The sequence below is a fragment of the Agelaius tricolor genome, unplaced genomic scaffold (assembly GCF_023055355.1).
Source record: "Agelaius tricolor isolate 1412-34295 unplaced genomic scaffold, bAgeTri1.0.p SCAF_4, whole genome shotgun sequence".
NCBI lineage: Eukaryota > Metazoa > Chordata > Aves > Passeriformes > Icteridae > Agelaius > Agelaius tricolor.
The window spans coordinates 30,743,948-30,762,242 of record NW_027269264.1 but is presented as its reverse complement, the minus strand read 5'-3'; the positions used below and the strand labels follow the sequence as shown (position 1 = coordinate 30,762,242).

The 18,295-nt window shown below is 36.1% G+C and overlaps 1 protein-coding gene across 1 annotated transcript; it reads right to left on the bottom strand.

The window, feature by feature from the left end:
* Positions 1–92: 92 nt before the first annotated feature.
* PLGRKT (plasminogen receptor with a C-terminal lysine) lies at positions 93–17,926 on the bottom strand. The gene is given in 5 exon segments (XM_071425912.1): positions 93–220; positions 5,765–5,830; positions 10,065–10,174; positions 11,103–11,242; positions 17,870–17,926. Coding segments are annotated over 5 exon segments (501 nt in total).
* Positions 17,927–18,295: the final 369 nt, after the last annotated feature.

Sequence of the window (18,295 nt, the reverse complement as noted above, 5' to 3'; positions counted from 1 at the left end):
GCCGCGGCTGTCGTCTCCTGCCGGGCGGTCCTTGTTCCTGCGACAGCCGTCGAGGAGCCCTCGGGCAGCGCTTTGCCCTCTTCCTGCCCTTGCTAGCTGTCCCGGCTCTTCACGCCGCCGTGCCTCACCTTCGGCCTCCCTCCTCGGGCTCCCGGCCCACACCTACCCGGAGACACGCCGGCTCTGGGCCTGTTTGTGGCCAGATAGCAGTGCCGATGCCCTTTCGTGTTGTTTTGAAAACGTGAAAAACTTAATTTCGACTTTTTTTTCTATTGTAGGTCTAGAATCTCCATAACTATGTGTCCTAAAAATGTTGTCTTGACATAAAAAGACAGAAACAAATGAAGTAAAAGAAATGCCCTTTCAAGGAAGTACTTAAGCTGTGGATACTTGAAGGGGGATTTCAAAGCCTGAGTTCCTCTCAGGTTTGTTGTACTGGACGCCTGAGTTCAGTGGCAGCCATAGGCATCCAAGTGTCAGAGATACCCTGGCTCCAGTGTGGGCATCCTAGAGATTTGGAGCTCCACATCTGTGTGTCTCCTGAATGGGGCCCAGCAGGCTCTTGCTGACAAGAGTGGTGGTCTTCGGACTCCACACAGAACTATGCGCTCTGTGAAAGTAAACCTTACTTCTGGATTTGTTTGTTGGCTTTGTTGGTTTTTTGTTTTTTCCCCCAGTATGACAGGACAAGAAGCGGTTGCTGTCACCTTTTATAAGCAGTCATACTGTGAAGAACCAGAAAAAGTTCATCTCTCTTAAAATCCTTTGAAGCTGTTGTCTGTAGATCCTTTCATGTGAAGGCTATGCTTTCAATCCCTTGAGTATTGTTGGCTTATAAAAAACTCTCAAAACTCAATCCTGAAGGAGAGCACAGAGAAGATATACATCTACAGACTAGTGTATAAAGGTGTAGGATTCACTTGTGCTGGCAGAGAAGTTAAAGACTCCAGTCTCCTTTTCAAGGAGGACTTGGGTGTTTTGCACTGATCTGGATCTAGAACAAGGCTGTGGAGGGCTAAAATAGTGAGCAAAGTTGTGTTTAACCCTAGCCAGCTACCCAAGCCCCATGCAGCCACTCACTAATTCCTGAATTAATATGACTGGGGAAAGACTTAGAAAAGTGAGAAAAGTCATGGCAGTTTAATAAGGAAAGCAAAACCTGCACACAAAAGCAAAGAAAACCAGGAATTGATTCAGTGCTTCCTGTGGGCAGACAGGTATTCAGCCATCTTGGGAAGACACATGCCATGGCTCCAAATGTACCCTCCTTTCTCCTTCTTCCATTTTCCCCCACTTCATATACCAGCATGATATCCCTTTAGTCATTTTGGGTCATCTGTCCTGGCTGTATCTCCTCACAAGCACCCCTGGTCCCCTCACCAGTGTGGCAGTACCAAAAGCAGAAAGGGCCTTGGCTCTTACCTGTTCAGCAATAACAAAAACATCTCTTTATTATTAACCATGTGTTCAGCACAAATCCAAAACACAGATCAATACTAGCCACCAAAAAAAATTAAAATCTACCTCAGCCAAATTAAAAATTAAAATCTTCCCCAGCCAAAACTTGGACAGTTTTCTTTTTGGTTCAGTCTTAAGTGTTTAAACAGTAGTACCTCTTCAACAGTAAGCACCATTATCCAGAGTGTTGCTAGGATGCAATCTGCAGAAGTGGAGTCTGCTAATCTGAAATTCCACCTTGATCTGTTCCTCCCTCAGCTGAAGTCTTACCTACTATATTGTTACAGACAGAAATTGTGCAGGGGTGATTACAACTTGAATTTTGAGAGCAGTACCTTGATTTTGTTGGTCTCGTGGACTTTTTCTGAAAATACCGTCACATCAGGTGGACTTCTGCATGGACTTTAAGTAGCCTTCTAGACAACATATTTGTTTTCAGTGTCTGAAAAGCTGTAGTAATGTTAAAAAGCACTACCAGGACAAGGCAAGAAGGATAGTACCTCCTGAGTGACTGGAAAAACTACTATTCAAAACAAAACATGCAGAAGAAGATTAATAATGTAAATTTAACAAATCTGAAGTAACTATATAACGTCCTACTGTTTGTTTTATAAAGAAGAAAAAACAACAGCAGAACAAAGAAACTAATTTCCATTCATGATCTTCAAGGCAGGTACATCCAGTGTATTGGCTCAATGCAAGTACTTTTTATCTTTTAATTTCTTTAAAAAAGGTAAAGATAATTGCACTACTTCTCTCCTTGTACCAAATTATTAATCTGTTCAGCAATAGCAAAATTTATAGAGGGTAAAGGAGGTTTCATGAAAACTGGGGGCTAATTAAAAAAGATATCCTTTAACAATATCTCAGTAGCCTTGAATACCTTGAATTAAAGCCTTATTCCCATGACTTACAAATGTCAGACAAAGAAAATCAACAGTAAGACAAAAACTTACTGATTTCATTAGACATTTTCCAGAGACTCTATTTCAAATTCATGCAATTCACTGCTGCAAGGACAACTTAGTTTTTGAAAGCTGTCCAAACATGAATTTACAGCATTTCTAAAGTTTGCTTAGTACCATACAGGATTCTGCAACAAATGGGAAATATCACTGCATCAATGTTATTGATGAACAAGCATGAGCATTATCCAGTTACCTTCAATAGAGGATTGTGCAGTTTAGAAAACAGTTCAATCTTAAGAAAGCTCATAATTGAAAAAGTTAAGAAATCCATGCATTTTTGCATAATGAAGTCCAAGGCTAATTAAGAAAATTAATAATAATGCAGAAACAATCTTGTTTTTATATATCCACATAAGTGCTTTCCCTTCTTTTAAAAGCAGTGACATGCAGTCAGCAATAAAATAATTCCAAAGCATGTAGGAAGGGGCTGTGATTTTCAACTTTCCTTATTGTAAGGAAGGGCCCAAACTGGACTCTCCAAAGCGACTTTGCTTGTTTCTCCTCAATGCTTATACATACTATCACAACCAGATAAACAAGAGTGAGGTGGAGGCACTTGTGGCTTGCAGGTGGCATGCAGTTCCTGGGGTTCATACCTATAATTAGAACACAAACAGCTTAATTTTGGCATCCTAATCATGACTGACTTCTCCCTTTTCCAGAACAATCCTGCTCCAAATGATACTGATTCAGGATATATGACTATCAGACATAATAACCAGAAAAACCCAACAGAATTAAGGTGGTAAGAGTAGTGCCTTCAGGCCAGAACAGGCTCCCCTGGAATTGCTCTCCTTTTTTTCCCCAGTGATTCATGGAAACAAAGACAGTTGTTGTGATATATTAAAGTAAGTCTAACAGCTGAGGCCAGTTGAGCACAAATGACAGAAAGGAGCAGGATGTTTTAGGCACTTTATTTATTTCTGTAACCAATATGATGAATGTGGGCAACTTGTGCTGTAAGCATGTATTTCCCCCAAGTAAATCTTGTCACTGCTAAGCCCCTGTTTTCTTTCACTGTCCTCTGAAGGAAGTTATACCATTCAATTATTCTGTATCTGTCACTATGTCACAGATATGACTGCACACAGCACATGCAAGCATTTTGATTAATACACTGGCAGTAGAATAACTAGCTCTGCAGCAAAGAATGAGCATCTTCAAAACAAAACCATGCATTTTTCAAAAAACAAAAGCAAGGCAAACAGTAAAAAATATGGACAATAAAGGTGAATAACCCTTAACTCCTTGATGATTCTTGGCACATTCTATATAGCCCATCTAAATCTAATTCTGGGTTACACCATCTTGCTTAGAGACTTTTCCTTAATAAATTTGGTATATTTCACTGATACTGTGTAATATTGGATGAAACTTACCTCATTTCTGTCACATTTTAGTGTGGAATCTTGCAATAGACTAACATTATTGATCTAAGTTCAAACTTCAGGAGAAAGAAAATCAAATTTAGTTTGGATGGATTAATATATAGCTACCCTATTATCCCCTAAAACTGCTACCTGCACCGTGATTTTGCTCCCTTTAACAATGGCTTTTGATCAAACATCATAGTCAGGAATCTGTCACAAGCACACAGATATTGATTCTTAATTCAGAGTGGATATGATTAGGGTATTTCCTAATTTTCTAAGATTTATAAGTAAAAACTGTTGTATGGTCTGTTAAAACTGTTCTCTTGTGAAAATGCCTTTCATAGGATTAAAATATGGGCTAAAAGGCACAGATGGAGACATAGAAATACCCAAAAAGGCTGGTTCAATTGTTTTTCTTTTTTGGAAAAAAGAGTATCTATCAATAGATGACAGATATCAAAACATACAAGTCCTCTTCAAAATTAAAGGAAGGTGGACTTCAGAACTTGGAGGGAACGTAGCACATGCTCTGTTATTCCAAGCAAAACAAGAAAGTGGAGTACTTGTGTTCATTTTCTTACACTGACCATTAAAACTCATCACATTTGAGATCAGTTACAGACTGTGTGCATTGTTAGCATGCAGGGGACAGAACCAATTACAGAAGGGACTGAATGCAGAAGTTAATGCGCTTTCAGAAGTCAAACCGTGGAAACTGTGCTATTAATTTCTTCTGCATTGAGAAGCTTTTGTTCCATTATATATTTGCCTATCTTATTGTAGCAATATTCTGAGTTTAGTTAAGTAGTCTTCAAAGTCATATTTGGGGCATTATCTCCAGCTGGAATTTAATTTTTAAGTCAACAAATTGTCAGTATAGACTTTGGCTTAATTAATTTTTGGATGTTTTTTGAGCATTTGTTTTTCATTCCACAATTAGATTAATGCTAGAAGAATTTCCATCCAAAACACAAAATAATCTGTTTCCAAACAAGCTTTCCAATACAGAAACAATTTTTCCAAGTGTGACATCAGAACATTAAAGTATACTAAAACTATATTCTTGGGATATACCATGCTAAAGGCATGCAAAAAAATCCCTCAATTTTTCAGTACTTGTAAGGCCACTTGGATCTACTCATTACAAAAACATACATTAATAATTTTGCTTGCTGTTAGCCTAAGTTAATATTCATCTTAGTAGTGAAACTCTGATTTCAAGTATTGAAAAACAAATTATCCTGAGTTTCAGAATCTTGAACAAGCATGAAAAAGATTCAGGAAATAGCTACATAATTTGTTTCCTCTTCTTCAGAAGCTATCTCTGCTCATACTTTAACACAGTTTTCCCTAACAGTAAAACACACAGTTAGCAAGTTATGTGTTTACTTCTGAACCTACTTCTGATAAAAGCTGTTTATTCCAGAAGCAGAGATGGTGAGTTCACTGCCTAAAGAACAGCAAATAAAAAGTGTCTTATTTTTCAAAGAAATTGACTGCCTGCTCCTGACTTCAAATTGAGCTGTGTATCCTGAAATGTATTTGAAAATGGTATATATTTATTTATATATTTATACAAACTTGTAACTACCAATTACCATATCTTTATTGGTTATACTGAGTTTGGTCAGTACCAGACTTTTTTACTACCGGTGAAAGTTTTTTTCAGACTCTGAATAGATAGTGCAAATTCAATATTTCATTATAAACAAGGAAAATATACTACAGAATAATGATTATTTTTAAGAGATACATATAATATGAAACCAATTGCTTTAGAAAGTACTAATTTTTAAAAATCTATTAATTTTTATAAGAGCTCATAATCTTATAAAATTTTTAATAATTTAGTTATGTTAAATGCAGTATTATAATCACATTTCAGATATGTAGCTTTAATACCATCTTCCTATTTTTCTATGAAGAAATTGCTCAAAGATATTCTGATATTCTACAAATCTTTACATGTAAAAGGTCCTTTAGGCAATTCTAGCAAAGTGCTCTGTGCAGCACGTATGTTCTCCGCTTCACCTTAAAAAAAAAGAAAAGAAAAGAAAAGAAAAGAAAGAAAGAAAGAAAGAAAGAAAGAAAGAAAGAAAGAAAGAAAGAAAGAAAGAAAGAAAGAAAAGGTAAATTTCCTCAGTCTTACAACTAGAAAGCAAAGGAAAAAAAACTTAAGAAACTGATTTGTTTGGCCTACATTCTTGTTTGGACCACATTAGCAAAATAGCAAGTCATAGCTATGTATTTTATAAATAAGCTGATGCAATATACCAGCAAAGTTGTCTCTAAGGAATTTTGGACTGGTGGGGTGATTAGGAATCTGAGAAGAAAGTGGATCAGACATTCACATGAAGATGTACATAAACTTTAACAAGTAAACTTGTACACAGTGTCACAGATGTGTCATATTTGGGCACAGTCTTTCTTTGTGCCTCAGGACTAGCCTAAAAGGTGTCAGAATGTGGGCAGCACAGGACTTGAAGAAGCATTGCTCAAAGCCCACTGCTCACAAAAAGCTTTGCTAAGACAGTTACCTAAAAATGAAGCATAGCAGGGAAAAGTTGTAGAGTGAAGAATGCTCTGGGTAAGGCTGGAATGAAAACATCTAGGACAGAGAATCCAAAAAACAAAGATACAGACTGAACATCGTACATAGGTTGTGGTGGTCTGATTGTGATATAAGAAGAGAGGAAGATTAGGCAAAGAATGCATTTGTTTTGGCTGATGCCACTTGGCACAATGCCAACAATCTTATTTATCTGTCTTAAGTCCCAGCTTTATGATCCTTATAGCAGTGGTTTTAAACTGTATTTATGTGTGATCAGCCTGACTGAATATTGCAATGCAGTCAGGATTATGGTCATTCTATAAAACAGGTCTGAGCGCTGACATCTCCCAGATGTAATTTTTTAAGTACTGCAGTGCCTGGGACCATCAGTAATATCCAACACCGGTTACCACTCCCACAACATCAGTCAGTTGCATATAGCATCTGATTGTGAAATAGCGAGAGATCCTGGGGACAGGGATCTAGACAGACAAATCTCTATGCCTGTCCCTCACATGTACTAGAGGACATTGCCCCACTGACTGCTCAGGACACAAGAATCTCAGAAAAGGCAGCCAGAGCTCCATTGCTGAGTGGAGATGTTCTGTGCCATTAGAGGCTGGCCATAAAATCCGTCCCCTCCTCTAGTAATTTGTGTGGAAAACACCAGCAATGTGTGCGTGGACTAGGAGGAAAAGCAAAACAGCAACGCCTAGAACACAGACAGCAGGTTGATTCTTGGTGTCCTCAGAGGTTTAGAAAAGATAGTTTGATAGCTGTTCTGTAACCCTGACATACCCAAAAGATTAGGTCCTGATACACAGCCCTGGAAATTTAGGACCTTCCAACAGCACAAGCAGAACTCACAACAGGTATTTCCCTCTATGTCTTCAGTTTGGGTTTTAATTAGCCCAAGCTATAGAGCAGGAAAAATACCCTTCCAATATTTCAGCGTGGAAGAATACTAAAATAATGACATAATTTTTGGTGAAGTAGGCTAGAGACAGAAGAAAAAAATAGCTGTAAGCAAGATCAGAAACAAAATGCTTAATGAAAGAGAAACAATTAAACCTTTCAGGGGTATAAAATGGTGCCAAAGGATGAAAGGCAGCAGATGCAGATGTTATGTGATCAAGTTAGTTCAGATACAAGGTTCACTATGGAGCACAGAAATAACTGCAGATTATCTTAGGAGAAGGAACTGGCTATGAGGTTGACGATAGGTGTACCCTGGCAGAAAGAGACCATTTAAAGAAAGAACAGTAAAGGGAATGGTGTATACATTCATTATTACACCAGAGAGATTAAGCACGGCATGCACCAACAGAATAGATAGACAAGCAGAGAAACGGTTGCAAAGGTATGGGAGTGAACAAGGGGATCAGTTGAGCATTGAGAATAAGCATTGTGGCTGCAGGTTAATTGTGTCATAAAACCTTCTCTTCAACTACGTAATTTTAATCGTAAAATAAAATTGAACTCCTGAACCTGATTTTCAGACCAGATTCATCCAGGCTATTCCATTTCCTTTTAATCTAGTGCTGATATTGGTAATTAGTTTAATTTCCTTCTCTTACTTTCCTTTATCCTATCCTGTAAGTAGGATCTGTAGACCCAAATCTCTCATGTCTTTTTACAAAATTAAATCAAATTAATCACTTTTTTTCCTCTTGCAAGACAGCTTGTCATTCCCTAATAGTTTCAGCTCTTCAGTAAAATTACAGATTCCCTTTCCAGAAGTGATCTGAATTACATACAAATTTCCACAGGAGTTATTTTCCTGCACCTTCTCATCTGTACTCTGTTTGTACTAAGGTTGTGAAATATGCATCCCTGGATATATTCAAAAGCCTTTTGGACATTTTCCTGGGCAATTGGCTATGGATGATCCTGTCTGAGCAGGGGGCTTGGACCAGATAACCTTCAGTGATTCCTTCCAACTCAACCATGCTGTGACACTAGGAAACCTCACTTGATGTTTCTAGACTCTGCTTAACCCAATTTCATCACATTATTTGGATTATACTCATTCTGCTCATCATCAGCATTCAAGTCTTCCCTTTTTCTACCATTTCCAGCTGATGAGCTCTAGTGGTAGAAATTCCTATTAATCCCCAGTTTCTTGCTGACATTATCAAATTGAATCCTATTTTGTTGTCTCATTTCTTCAGAACATCAATTCTTCTTGCACTACAGCTTATTTCTTCTTTGTTGATGAACTTAATCAAGTTTGTCACCCAAAGATTCGATTAGGATAAGCTACTCATAATTTAAAATATAAAGCAAATGAAGATCCAGACCAAATCTTGAGAAATATTGTTAATAACCCTGCTGAAGCCTAGCCTTCCTTTTCAAGCCCAAGATTTGACATAATTTATTTACTCCCATGCTTACCTCTCTACTAATTTCCATGTCTTTCATGCTAACTTAATCTTTAGGTAATACCCCATCAAATGCTTTCACGAGTTCTTTTAGAAAAAAAATCTGGAAAAGACAGAGTTAGTTTGGCATATTCTATTTTATTTTCTATTTGGTTTCACAGTTTCTTTTCTGCGAAACATTTTCACAAGCCTTGCATACTGCTGAAGTTCTCCTAATGGATCTGAAGTCACGAAGATGACTTTTCATATTTGGAAAGCAATAGGATACCATTGCTCCTCTTCAACCTATGGACCACATGGTACACAGTAAACACATTACATATAAATTCTAAATTCCAAGTGCTAATTCTGCTCTGTGTGTACTAATCTCCTTTTCAACACTTTTATTTCTAAGAACTACCCCTTCTTCCCTATGCTTAGCTGACTCTTCATAATAAAATCCAGAGAAGTTTCTTTAATGCTGTTGGGGAAATGGTCACAGGTATACAATCCTGCATCACCTAAATGTATTTGCACCTGCATGCAGTAGGAACTACAGCAGACTTTGTCTAATTAACCTACCACTGTTTCACATGAAGCATATGGAGTAAGGAAACCCAAGTGTTAGATCTGGAGGCTAAAGACTAAGTGCTGAAACAGATTTTTATTTTGTTTCAATACGGTTGTGCCAGTAGCAGACAAGACAATTAGTTAGATTTAGTTGACTAAGTCAATTTGTAAAGGTGACATGCCATGGTCTGATGCTGTTTTCACTTACAGTCAACACTCACTGAGCCAGTCTCCTTCACTAGGAATCAGAGTTAACATAAATGAATCTCCATGAACTTCAACACAATGTATATAATTTAATCACATAGACAAAGGACAACTATGAGGCAAGACCCCACTTTCCAGGACTCACCTTTCTTCAGTCTTAGCAGGACACTGCAGTAAGATCATCACCTGATGACTGTGTTTGTTCATGAAGGAGTAAGGCCATGATTCATGTCTCTGTTCCTTTATATTGTAATCTCTAACCCTTTCCCCAAAAAAACAGCAGGAGAGTGGAATACAGAAGTAAATCACTATATCTGTCACTTCTCTCAGATATCCAATTCTTACATCAGCTGTGTTTGAAACAAGAAGAGAAAATGACAGTCTTAACTGAAAAGAAATGAGTACTCTTGACTAGCAAAATATCTGATTTCAACAGCAGGAAAAGAAATGAGACATAATATTTCTGTCAAAGAAACCATCAAATATCTATTACAAGATTTCTCCCAGTCATTAAAAAAAAAACATAACAGGTTATGTGAAGCTTGGTTCTCTGTGAGAACAGGACAGACTTACATACCTTTAATCCTTTGCAACAGTGTCCCATAACCAATATCATAATGATAGGAAAATACAAAGCATAAGGGAAGTATTGGCAGTAAAACTGCTTGGTTCTTCCTTTTTATTGCTCTGTGCAAGGAAAAAGAAAAAATTATTTAGTATATTCAGCACATCAGCACTGTTACTCTAGGCTGACCTTGACTGTCTACGACTTGTGTATACTTGTGTATCCTAAAAATCTCTACTCAAAGAGCAAGTCTTTCTTTCCTCAGAAACATTTGTCTTCTGGTTGCCTTCTTTCTCAACCCAAGAGTATTTTAAAAATGCAATAGTGATTTTTGAAAATATTAACAAATAAGGGATGATCTAACTCGTTTAGCATGCATGTGCAGTGCCATATACCCAGCCACTTGCAACACATAACAATGTAGATTCTATGTTCATTTCCAAATGCTACAGAGAACCCATAATGCATAAGGTGCATTTAATCTTCACTACATACACAAAACCACAAATATTTCCTAATTCCCTCTAAACGTATTACAGCCCAAGAAAGCATTATCAACCAAGAGTACTGTAGGGCAAGTTCTTCCCTATGCAATATAGCTTTATTAGCCAGGTTTTTTTTCCCTTGGGTAAGTTGATTCAAATGTAAGTGAGCAGACTTCTGATTATGTCCACTTGTTCCCTGCATTAAAAAAAATCCACATGGAGAATGTGCTACTCACTAACAATTCATTAAATCTCAGTACAGACAAGAAAATAGCATGGCTTTTAAATACTCTCTCCTCTTCCACACACAACTGTTATTTTGTACTGGACTTTTTGTACTTCAGATATTTTATTGTCATTTTATTGTCAGCTCATGTGTCTGCTTTTAAATAAATCTGCAGTACAGACATAACCAGAACACACTCAAAGCAGACAGAATTCAGAGTCCATTTGTCATTTGATCAATCTCTGAGCAACTACTGGATAAAAATAACTACATGTAATGCAAAACCAAAACGCAGCAAAATAGAAATATATAATGTAATATACTTATATTTGAATGAACTTCATATCCAGTTGTTAAAACTACAGTAGTAAGTGTCCAAAAAATATCCTGAAATATTTGAGAAATTCTCATGTCCATGCAACCTGCATGGCTGTTTGTCTGTCTCTCATCAGGTTCTGCAGTGCTAGTTGCCTTTCCAGCTAAAGAAGGGAGACAAGTTAAACAAATTTAAGTCATCCATTTATTTTAAAGATTGACTCAATCTCTCAGTGGTCTATAAATCCAAAACACTAACTAAGAAGGCAATCTTTCATGGCTTTTGATTGAGAATGGCCTTCTTCAGAAATAGTTTCTACCCAAAAACCATTTAGGTCAATTAGCAAATGCTTTTATGCAGAATCTTTCTAATTGTGCTTCTCAAGGTCCAGACAAGCAAAATTGCAGTGTTAGGTTTTGAGTGGGACACAAGTCTCAGCAGGACTCTCTAGATTAAGATTCTCTGACCTTTGCATTTCCATGCTGATTCATAGAGTACCTGCTTTCCCAATTCATTCTGCTTAATTCTAATTTAGTTGTAATCATTTTAGAGTCAATCTTGACACCTCTTTTCCCTTTCAGGATTTCTTCTGCCTCATGATGCATCATAAAGCTCATAACTCTTCTGCAACACCACAGTTACAAATATAGAAAAGCACTGTGAAGGCAACAGAGTTTTTATAGATAATAAATATATATCAAAAGTCCATAGGGAAATACTTCTGTAACTAAAATTTAAAACTGTTCAAAAGTACAGTATAGTCAATATATTCACATGTCCAAGAAGAACTTTCTATGGTACAGAAGAATAAAAAAGCAGACCATTAGGTTTATTTTTTTTTAGTTACACGCCCCATCTAAAACTACTCTTACATTTTCATTTAAGTAAGGTAAATTCAGTATTTCTCAGAAGTTCCTCTCAACTATACAGAACACAAGAAGAATTTCCTTTTTAGAGGGATGAAAAAATAATAATTGTGCCAAAAATAAGCAGTGTGAAACCAAAGTGGAGAAGTTAGTTAACAGAACAAGAAGAAGTCTTCTTCACAGCAATGTTTATAACTCATCTTGTGGGGAAAAAATTGAATACCTGGGTTTGTATGTCTAGGCTAGCTAACCAAGTTGGATGAGAAGTTCAACAAGGTACAGGAAACAGAATACCAGCTGCCTAAATGAGTGTATTCTAGGGAAGAAAGAACAAAGACTGAATTCAGAACCTTCTCTTCTAATGAATCTCTAAGAGTAATTAAACATGTTCTTTTCTCCTGTTTTGTAATTAAAGAATAATTTAAAGGATTTGTAATTACTTAAGGTTTCCACCCATTTATTCATCTCCATTACTATTGATTTAGCCTGAACAGAACAATTTCTGTTAAATTGTTACTAATTATTTCTTCAGACTGTGTTGATCTTGCTATCTTATTTACAAGTTCATTCAGTATCTAGATAGGTAGAAATAATTTTGAGACAGCATAATGAAAAAAGGACAGATCTAATTATATATAATTGTACACAGTAGGAAAAACAACATTCACTATAGTCTCACAGTACTATTTCATCTGTTTCTCTTTCCTCAAGACTTACATTGCAATTGTTGTTCTCACAAAAAATATCAACAGGCTTTACCTTTCTGATAGCCATAATTTTCAGATTGCTTTGTTTTGGTTTTCTTTTTTTTCAGAAGTAATTATATAATGGCTGACTGACCACTTAATAAAATATCAAAATAATTAGATTTTATTTTGTCACCTACAAGGCACTCGGAAATTCTAAAATAAACAAGTACACTGCTCATCAATTGGACCCATTTTGGTCCCAAATATCCTAAGCCTGGTAAATCGCTGAGGGCTGACGTGATAAGATAAAATAATGACATGTAATATCCATTTAATGACTTTATTTTCATCTTCAGTGTGATTATAGGTGTAGTTTCCACATATGTGAAAAATATTAAGGGATCCTTTGTTTGCCTGTCAGCACAGATAAGGACCTGTGCTTCCAAGATGCACAGTATTACCCTAAATGAGCTTCAATTTGAAGAAGCACATGGTAAGGAAGTGGGACAAGGATATGCTGATGAAATATAAGTCTTGCTAAAAGGGAATAATGGAGAAGAAGAAAAACAGGCAGTTTAACATGCACAGTGTTTAGAAAGAAGTAAGTATGGGATAAAAAGAAGGCTGTAAGTTCAAACTTACAAAAGTAAAGGATCCTAACATGATTTCTTTAAAAACAAATACACACACAAAACCCCAAAAAAAACCCAACAAAAAACCCCTCACACTTGTTATACTTTGACAGCTCTTGTGCTGAAAGAAAAAGATAAGTCACAAACAATAAAGTCAAACAAACACCATGCTGCAGGAGACTGTCATATCAAATTCCAGAAGTCCAAGGGTACTTTCATGTATATCTACAAATAGTTCATATAAATAACCTATGATAATTGAAAACAACTTGTATTCTATATTATAGACAGCAGCCAGATAACATTATCAAACATTTTTCATATTCTTTTCTAACTAGATCTTTTTTCTTTCACTTGAGTGAAATAACCCTCAACTTTCTCCATCAAAAAACAAGTGGTGGAATGAAATGCATAGAAAAATGCCTGTAATTCCTTTTCTTTGAGCAAACTTCTTCTATGTAGATGTAAAATTTAAACCAGATGAAACACAATACTGTATTTAAATTAATTTCTTTAAAAAAAAGATATATTGAAGGAAAGTTTTGGAATTACAAATCTTAGAGATGAACATTCACTTTGTACATGATGAAATGTGACAGCCAAGAAACAATTATTTCAGAGGAATACTAATCCACAGAAGGCAGTAAAAAGCAGGTCTAGTGACATTTGGCTAAAAGAATAATTTAAATCTTGCTATTACTGAAGTTTTATGTTATTACAAAGAATAGTTTACAAGATAGCACCAATGTAGCACCAAGAAAGCCCTGAGATAAGTTTGGGGATCCTAAGTAAGCTACAGTACTGATGCAGAGATTTGTAAACCAATTTTTATTTAGTCACAATTTATACAGAGAAAACTTAGTAACAATACATGAATACATGCTCCAAAACCTATGTGGTTTTATGCCAAGCCCAGGATTACATCTCTCAAATTCCAGAAGTACCCTTTGTTCTGTACTCCTTTATTCCAACAAAAATCTTCATTCACGCTCTCCATTTTCAAGATCAGTTTTGTTACTTGTCATAGTTTCATCTTGCAAAACAAAAGACTACAGTGCGGTAGCTGTTAGCATTACAACAGGAATCTGAGTAATTAAGAGATTTAGTCTAAGTGCTCTAAGCGTTCCAGGGCAATTCCACACTGACTCCACTGGATTTCAAACTCTCCTTAAAGAAAAGGAAAAACTGAGCAACAATTATGGCCAAAGTAGTCTTACTAAATACTGTTTCATCACATGACTTAAACTTAGCAGAATAACTGTAGAAAAACCAGTCTGGAGTACACCTGAGCTCTCTTCAGGGAGCTCTGTAGCCACTGTGTAGCACAGCAGGGAGCACCTCTCCGGCAGACAAAAGGCAGGGCACCTGCCTATCCTGTGCAATCAAATACTGCTTTAACATATCCAGACATCTGATAAGTTAAATAGGTTTAAAAGCAATTATTGACTGTAAAAGCGTATATACCTTTAAATAAATTTTGGATGCTCTAAGTATCAATATGAAACACCTACATGTGCACTCAGACAACTCCTCTAAACTAGTCTTTTAAAAATTAAAACAATTCCTGTGCAATATCCTTATGCTTATCCATTTAACATGCCAATCTTAAGTGAATATCTGGAGATGAGTAGTTTTGAATTAACAAGATATCCTGACGTGCTGGTCGTAAACTGGCGAATAACTAGATCGTGGTAGACCTTAAGGCAAAAAACCAGTGCCTTAAGTGACTGCCTTAAGACCTTAAGGCAGTCAGGATTTGAAAACATATGTATATAGGAAAAGGATCAGAAGTCTACCACAAAAAATGACTCGAAATTAGATGAAAGAAAACCAAACCATGTTTGACTGCAGTTCAAATCAATATTCCATTTTCAGCTGTTAATTTCCTAGTAATTGTGTCTTATTTTCCTCCACATGTGTTCTATTGAAAATGTCAGTCACACTGGGATAGTGAAAGACTTTTGATCTATTAACATGCAGATTTTATGAAAAACACCAAGTCCTACTATCTTAGGACTCACTTTACAATAATTTTTAAGATTACTTATTTCTCATTATGGCAGAACAGAAGAATTAAGAACAGTAGGTATTCATTTTTACTGCAAAACATTTTATAGAATTTTATAGGTAACAAGACAAAAAAAAAGTATCTAATTCGGACTTAGCAGAGATGGGCTGTATTTTATTTAGAAAAGTCTTACTGATGGGAAAAGCTGATTATTGAGAAAACAAGCCACAGGCGCACATCACACTTATCAGGTGAACAACCATTCACCATCCAAGTGCCATTGTCTTAGGGAACAAATTCTCTTTCATTTTAAGTACACAAATGGCCCATCTACATAGCCATAAAAACTTCAATAGGAATGATTTACATGACTATACTTGCACTAAAAACTACAGATAAAGGATCTGAAGTGTAGCTTTAGAACAGGAGGAAGAGAGATACTGTAATTTTCCTAGCCAGGTTGCTGTGCATAGCACAGGAGAGCTGAAGCTGTAATGTGGATACATGGGTGCACATCCCAGCATGCTTTTCAATTACTTGTATCCTGTAACCATGATTTTATAGACACAGTTAATAAAATAATAAAAAAATGGCAATGGCAACTTCTATATTGGCAAAAATATTGATTGCATAATTTTAAAAATTAGGTATAGTATTTCAAAATAAATGGGTACCAGTAGAAAGTGACATTTTAAATTTTATTACACTCTCAAGAGGGCCCAATAAGAAATAAATTTCCCATTTTTTCTTTAAATACAGCTAGTAGTTTCTCAACACTGTGTGAGCAACTGTAAGGGCTGATTGGGATTTTGAAGTCTCTCACACAGAAACTGTTAGAGTAAAAGGAAATCAATGTTACAAAATGAATCATGACAGATGAAGAGAAGTGAGGCACAGAGGGAAAAGGTCAGTTACTGGGAAACTGATAATGCTAATAAACTTGTCAGTGGTAACCATCCTTATCATTTCTACTGATTATTCTTCAGACTGCCACAATGATGTCAAACCACACAAAAGAGCATTTATATCATCATTTAATTGATTAAAATCCAGTGGGGAGAAATTCTCATCTGAAATATTTAATTGACTTTGACAACTTGCAAAAAAATCCTTCTCTGGATTACAAGTCACATCTTCACTTGACTAGAAATTTCTCATACTTTAGACTCTTAGCTTGTTTTCTCTCTTCCATGTGTAGATGGAATGGATGCTACTTTGGTTTTGTACACCCAAATAGGATGGAAGGTGGTGTACAAATACTCAATAGAAATTAAAAGCAGAGCCAGTGCAAAATGCTCTCTTCTTCACTGCCCACATGTATTAAATATTATTTCAATGGTGTATTCTGTGTGAGTCTAAGTGTCTATGCAAAGGAAGAGACAGTAATCACCCCTCAATAAGGAGTCAATTTGCAGCCCAATATGCTTCATGGCTCTCCTGGGAGATATGCTCTTTTACCCAACCTATCTAAAATACTGGGCTGAACAAACACTTAGCTTGAGAGCAGTCATGGCAGTAAATCTATAGAGAACATATTTATTGTCACTATCATTAAGACATAATTATATTGATGTCCTGGTAAACAGATATTTGGACAGGAAAGGAATTAACTACCTTAAAAGAAATAATCACATAAACACCATTTTTACTTATGTTCTGAAACCCAGTGTATAAATCTAAGAAAACTGAAACTTGAAGAAACTTTTGGGATTCCCTTACACTCATGTAAAAGAGCTCTCCAGTTTTGTCCCAGGTTAATACATCTGTTAGAGACCATGGCTACTCTGCCTATAATAGCTTTAATAATTTTCACTTACAGTTTTTCAGTGTTCAGACACTCTGCAAGCATTCTTTTAAAAAGTACTAACTTCTAACTTCTGAGGACTCAGAGCTGTAATGAAAAATAAGGCTTAAATTATATTAAAAAAGTGACAATCACACGTTAAAAAATCTGCAAATTCCTTCCAAAACATGTATGAAAGTTAGTGTGCAGATAGTACAGCTATATGTGGCATTTCATCGGTAGATGAAAGACTAACAGCTCGCTTGACTTATTCTTGGTGTCCTTTTTTCTAATCAATAGGTAAAACAAGAAGCTGCTGCAAATGGTTCTTTGGCAAAAATAAATGAAAAATAGAATAATGATACCTATCTCTACACCTCCATTGTAAGCCACCAGAGTGCAATACAGAGATGACAACTTAAAATAATTATGCAGTGTCTGCTTGATTCTATGATCAGCGTGCCCACAGACATCTCAGGAAATGGACCTCTAGATCAAACAGTTAAAATAAATCAGACGTAAATGTTTTATCCTGCTGCTTCAAAGCTTGTTTGCAGATATTTTTCACATCAAGTGCACAAAGCAATTAAAATTATTAGCACTGCAAGAAACTGCACTTTAAAAAGAAAACTTAATTTTTAAAGCTTCCCCACACAAAGACAGATTACAAATTATTTACAAGCAAAGAGTTATGAGAAAAAGAAAAGGGTCTCACAATATTAGCCACAAGCCAGAATAAAAACTGCACTGTTTCTGTGTGAAAAAAAAACCCACACAGAATCACAAAATATTCTGAGTTGGAAGGGACCCACCAGAATCAAGTCCCAACCCTTATGTGAACGGTCGCGGGTTGAACCCATGACCTTCATGTTATTAGCACCAAATCCTTTATATTCCTTTTTTTGTCAATAAGGTACTGAAATTGCACTCTTTATAAAGAAGAAATAATATCAAAAGCTCTCAAATCCATGTGAGATTTTGTGCTGCACAAAGGACAGACTCAATTTAATGGGCAAAGCATGAAGATAAAATTTCTTGACAGTAACCCAGCATTCTTATTTTTCTTCTATGTGTCTTTTAGGCAACAAACATGCAGCAGAGTGCAGAAGGGCATCCACCACCTGCATTTAATAATCTTATCAACAAAAGTAAGTGAAATTTTAAGGTACTGTTACCAGCGTTCAGAATTATCAGAAGTTTTATACAAGACAAACCAAAGTCATTGAATAGCCAGTTCT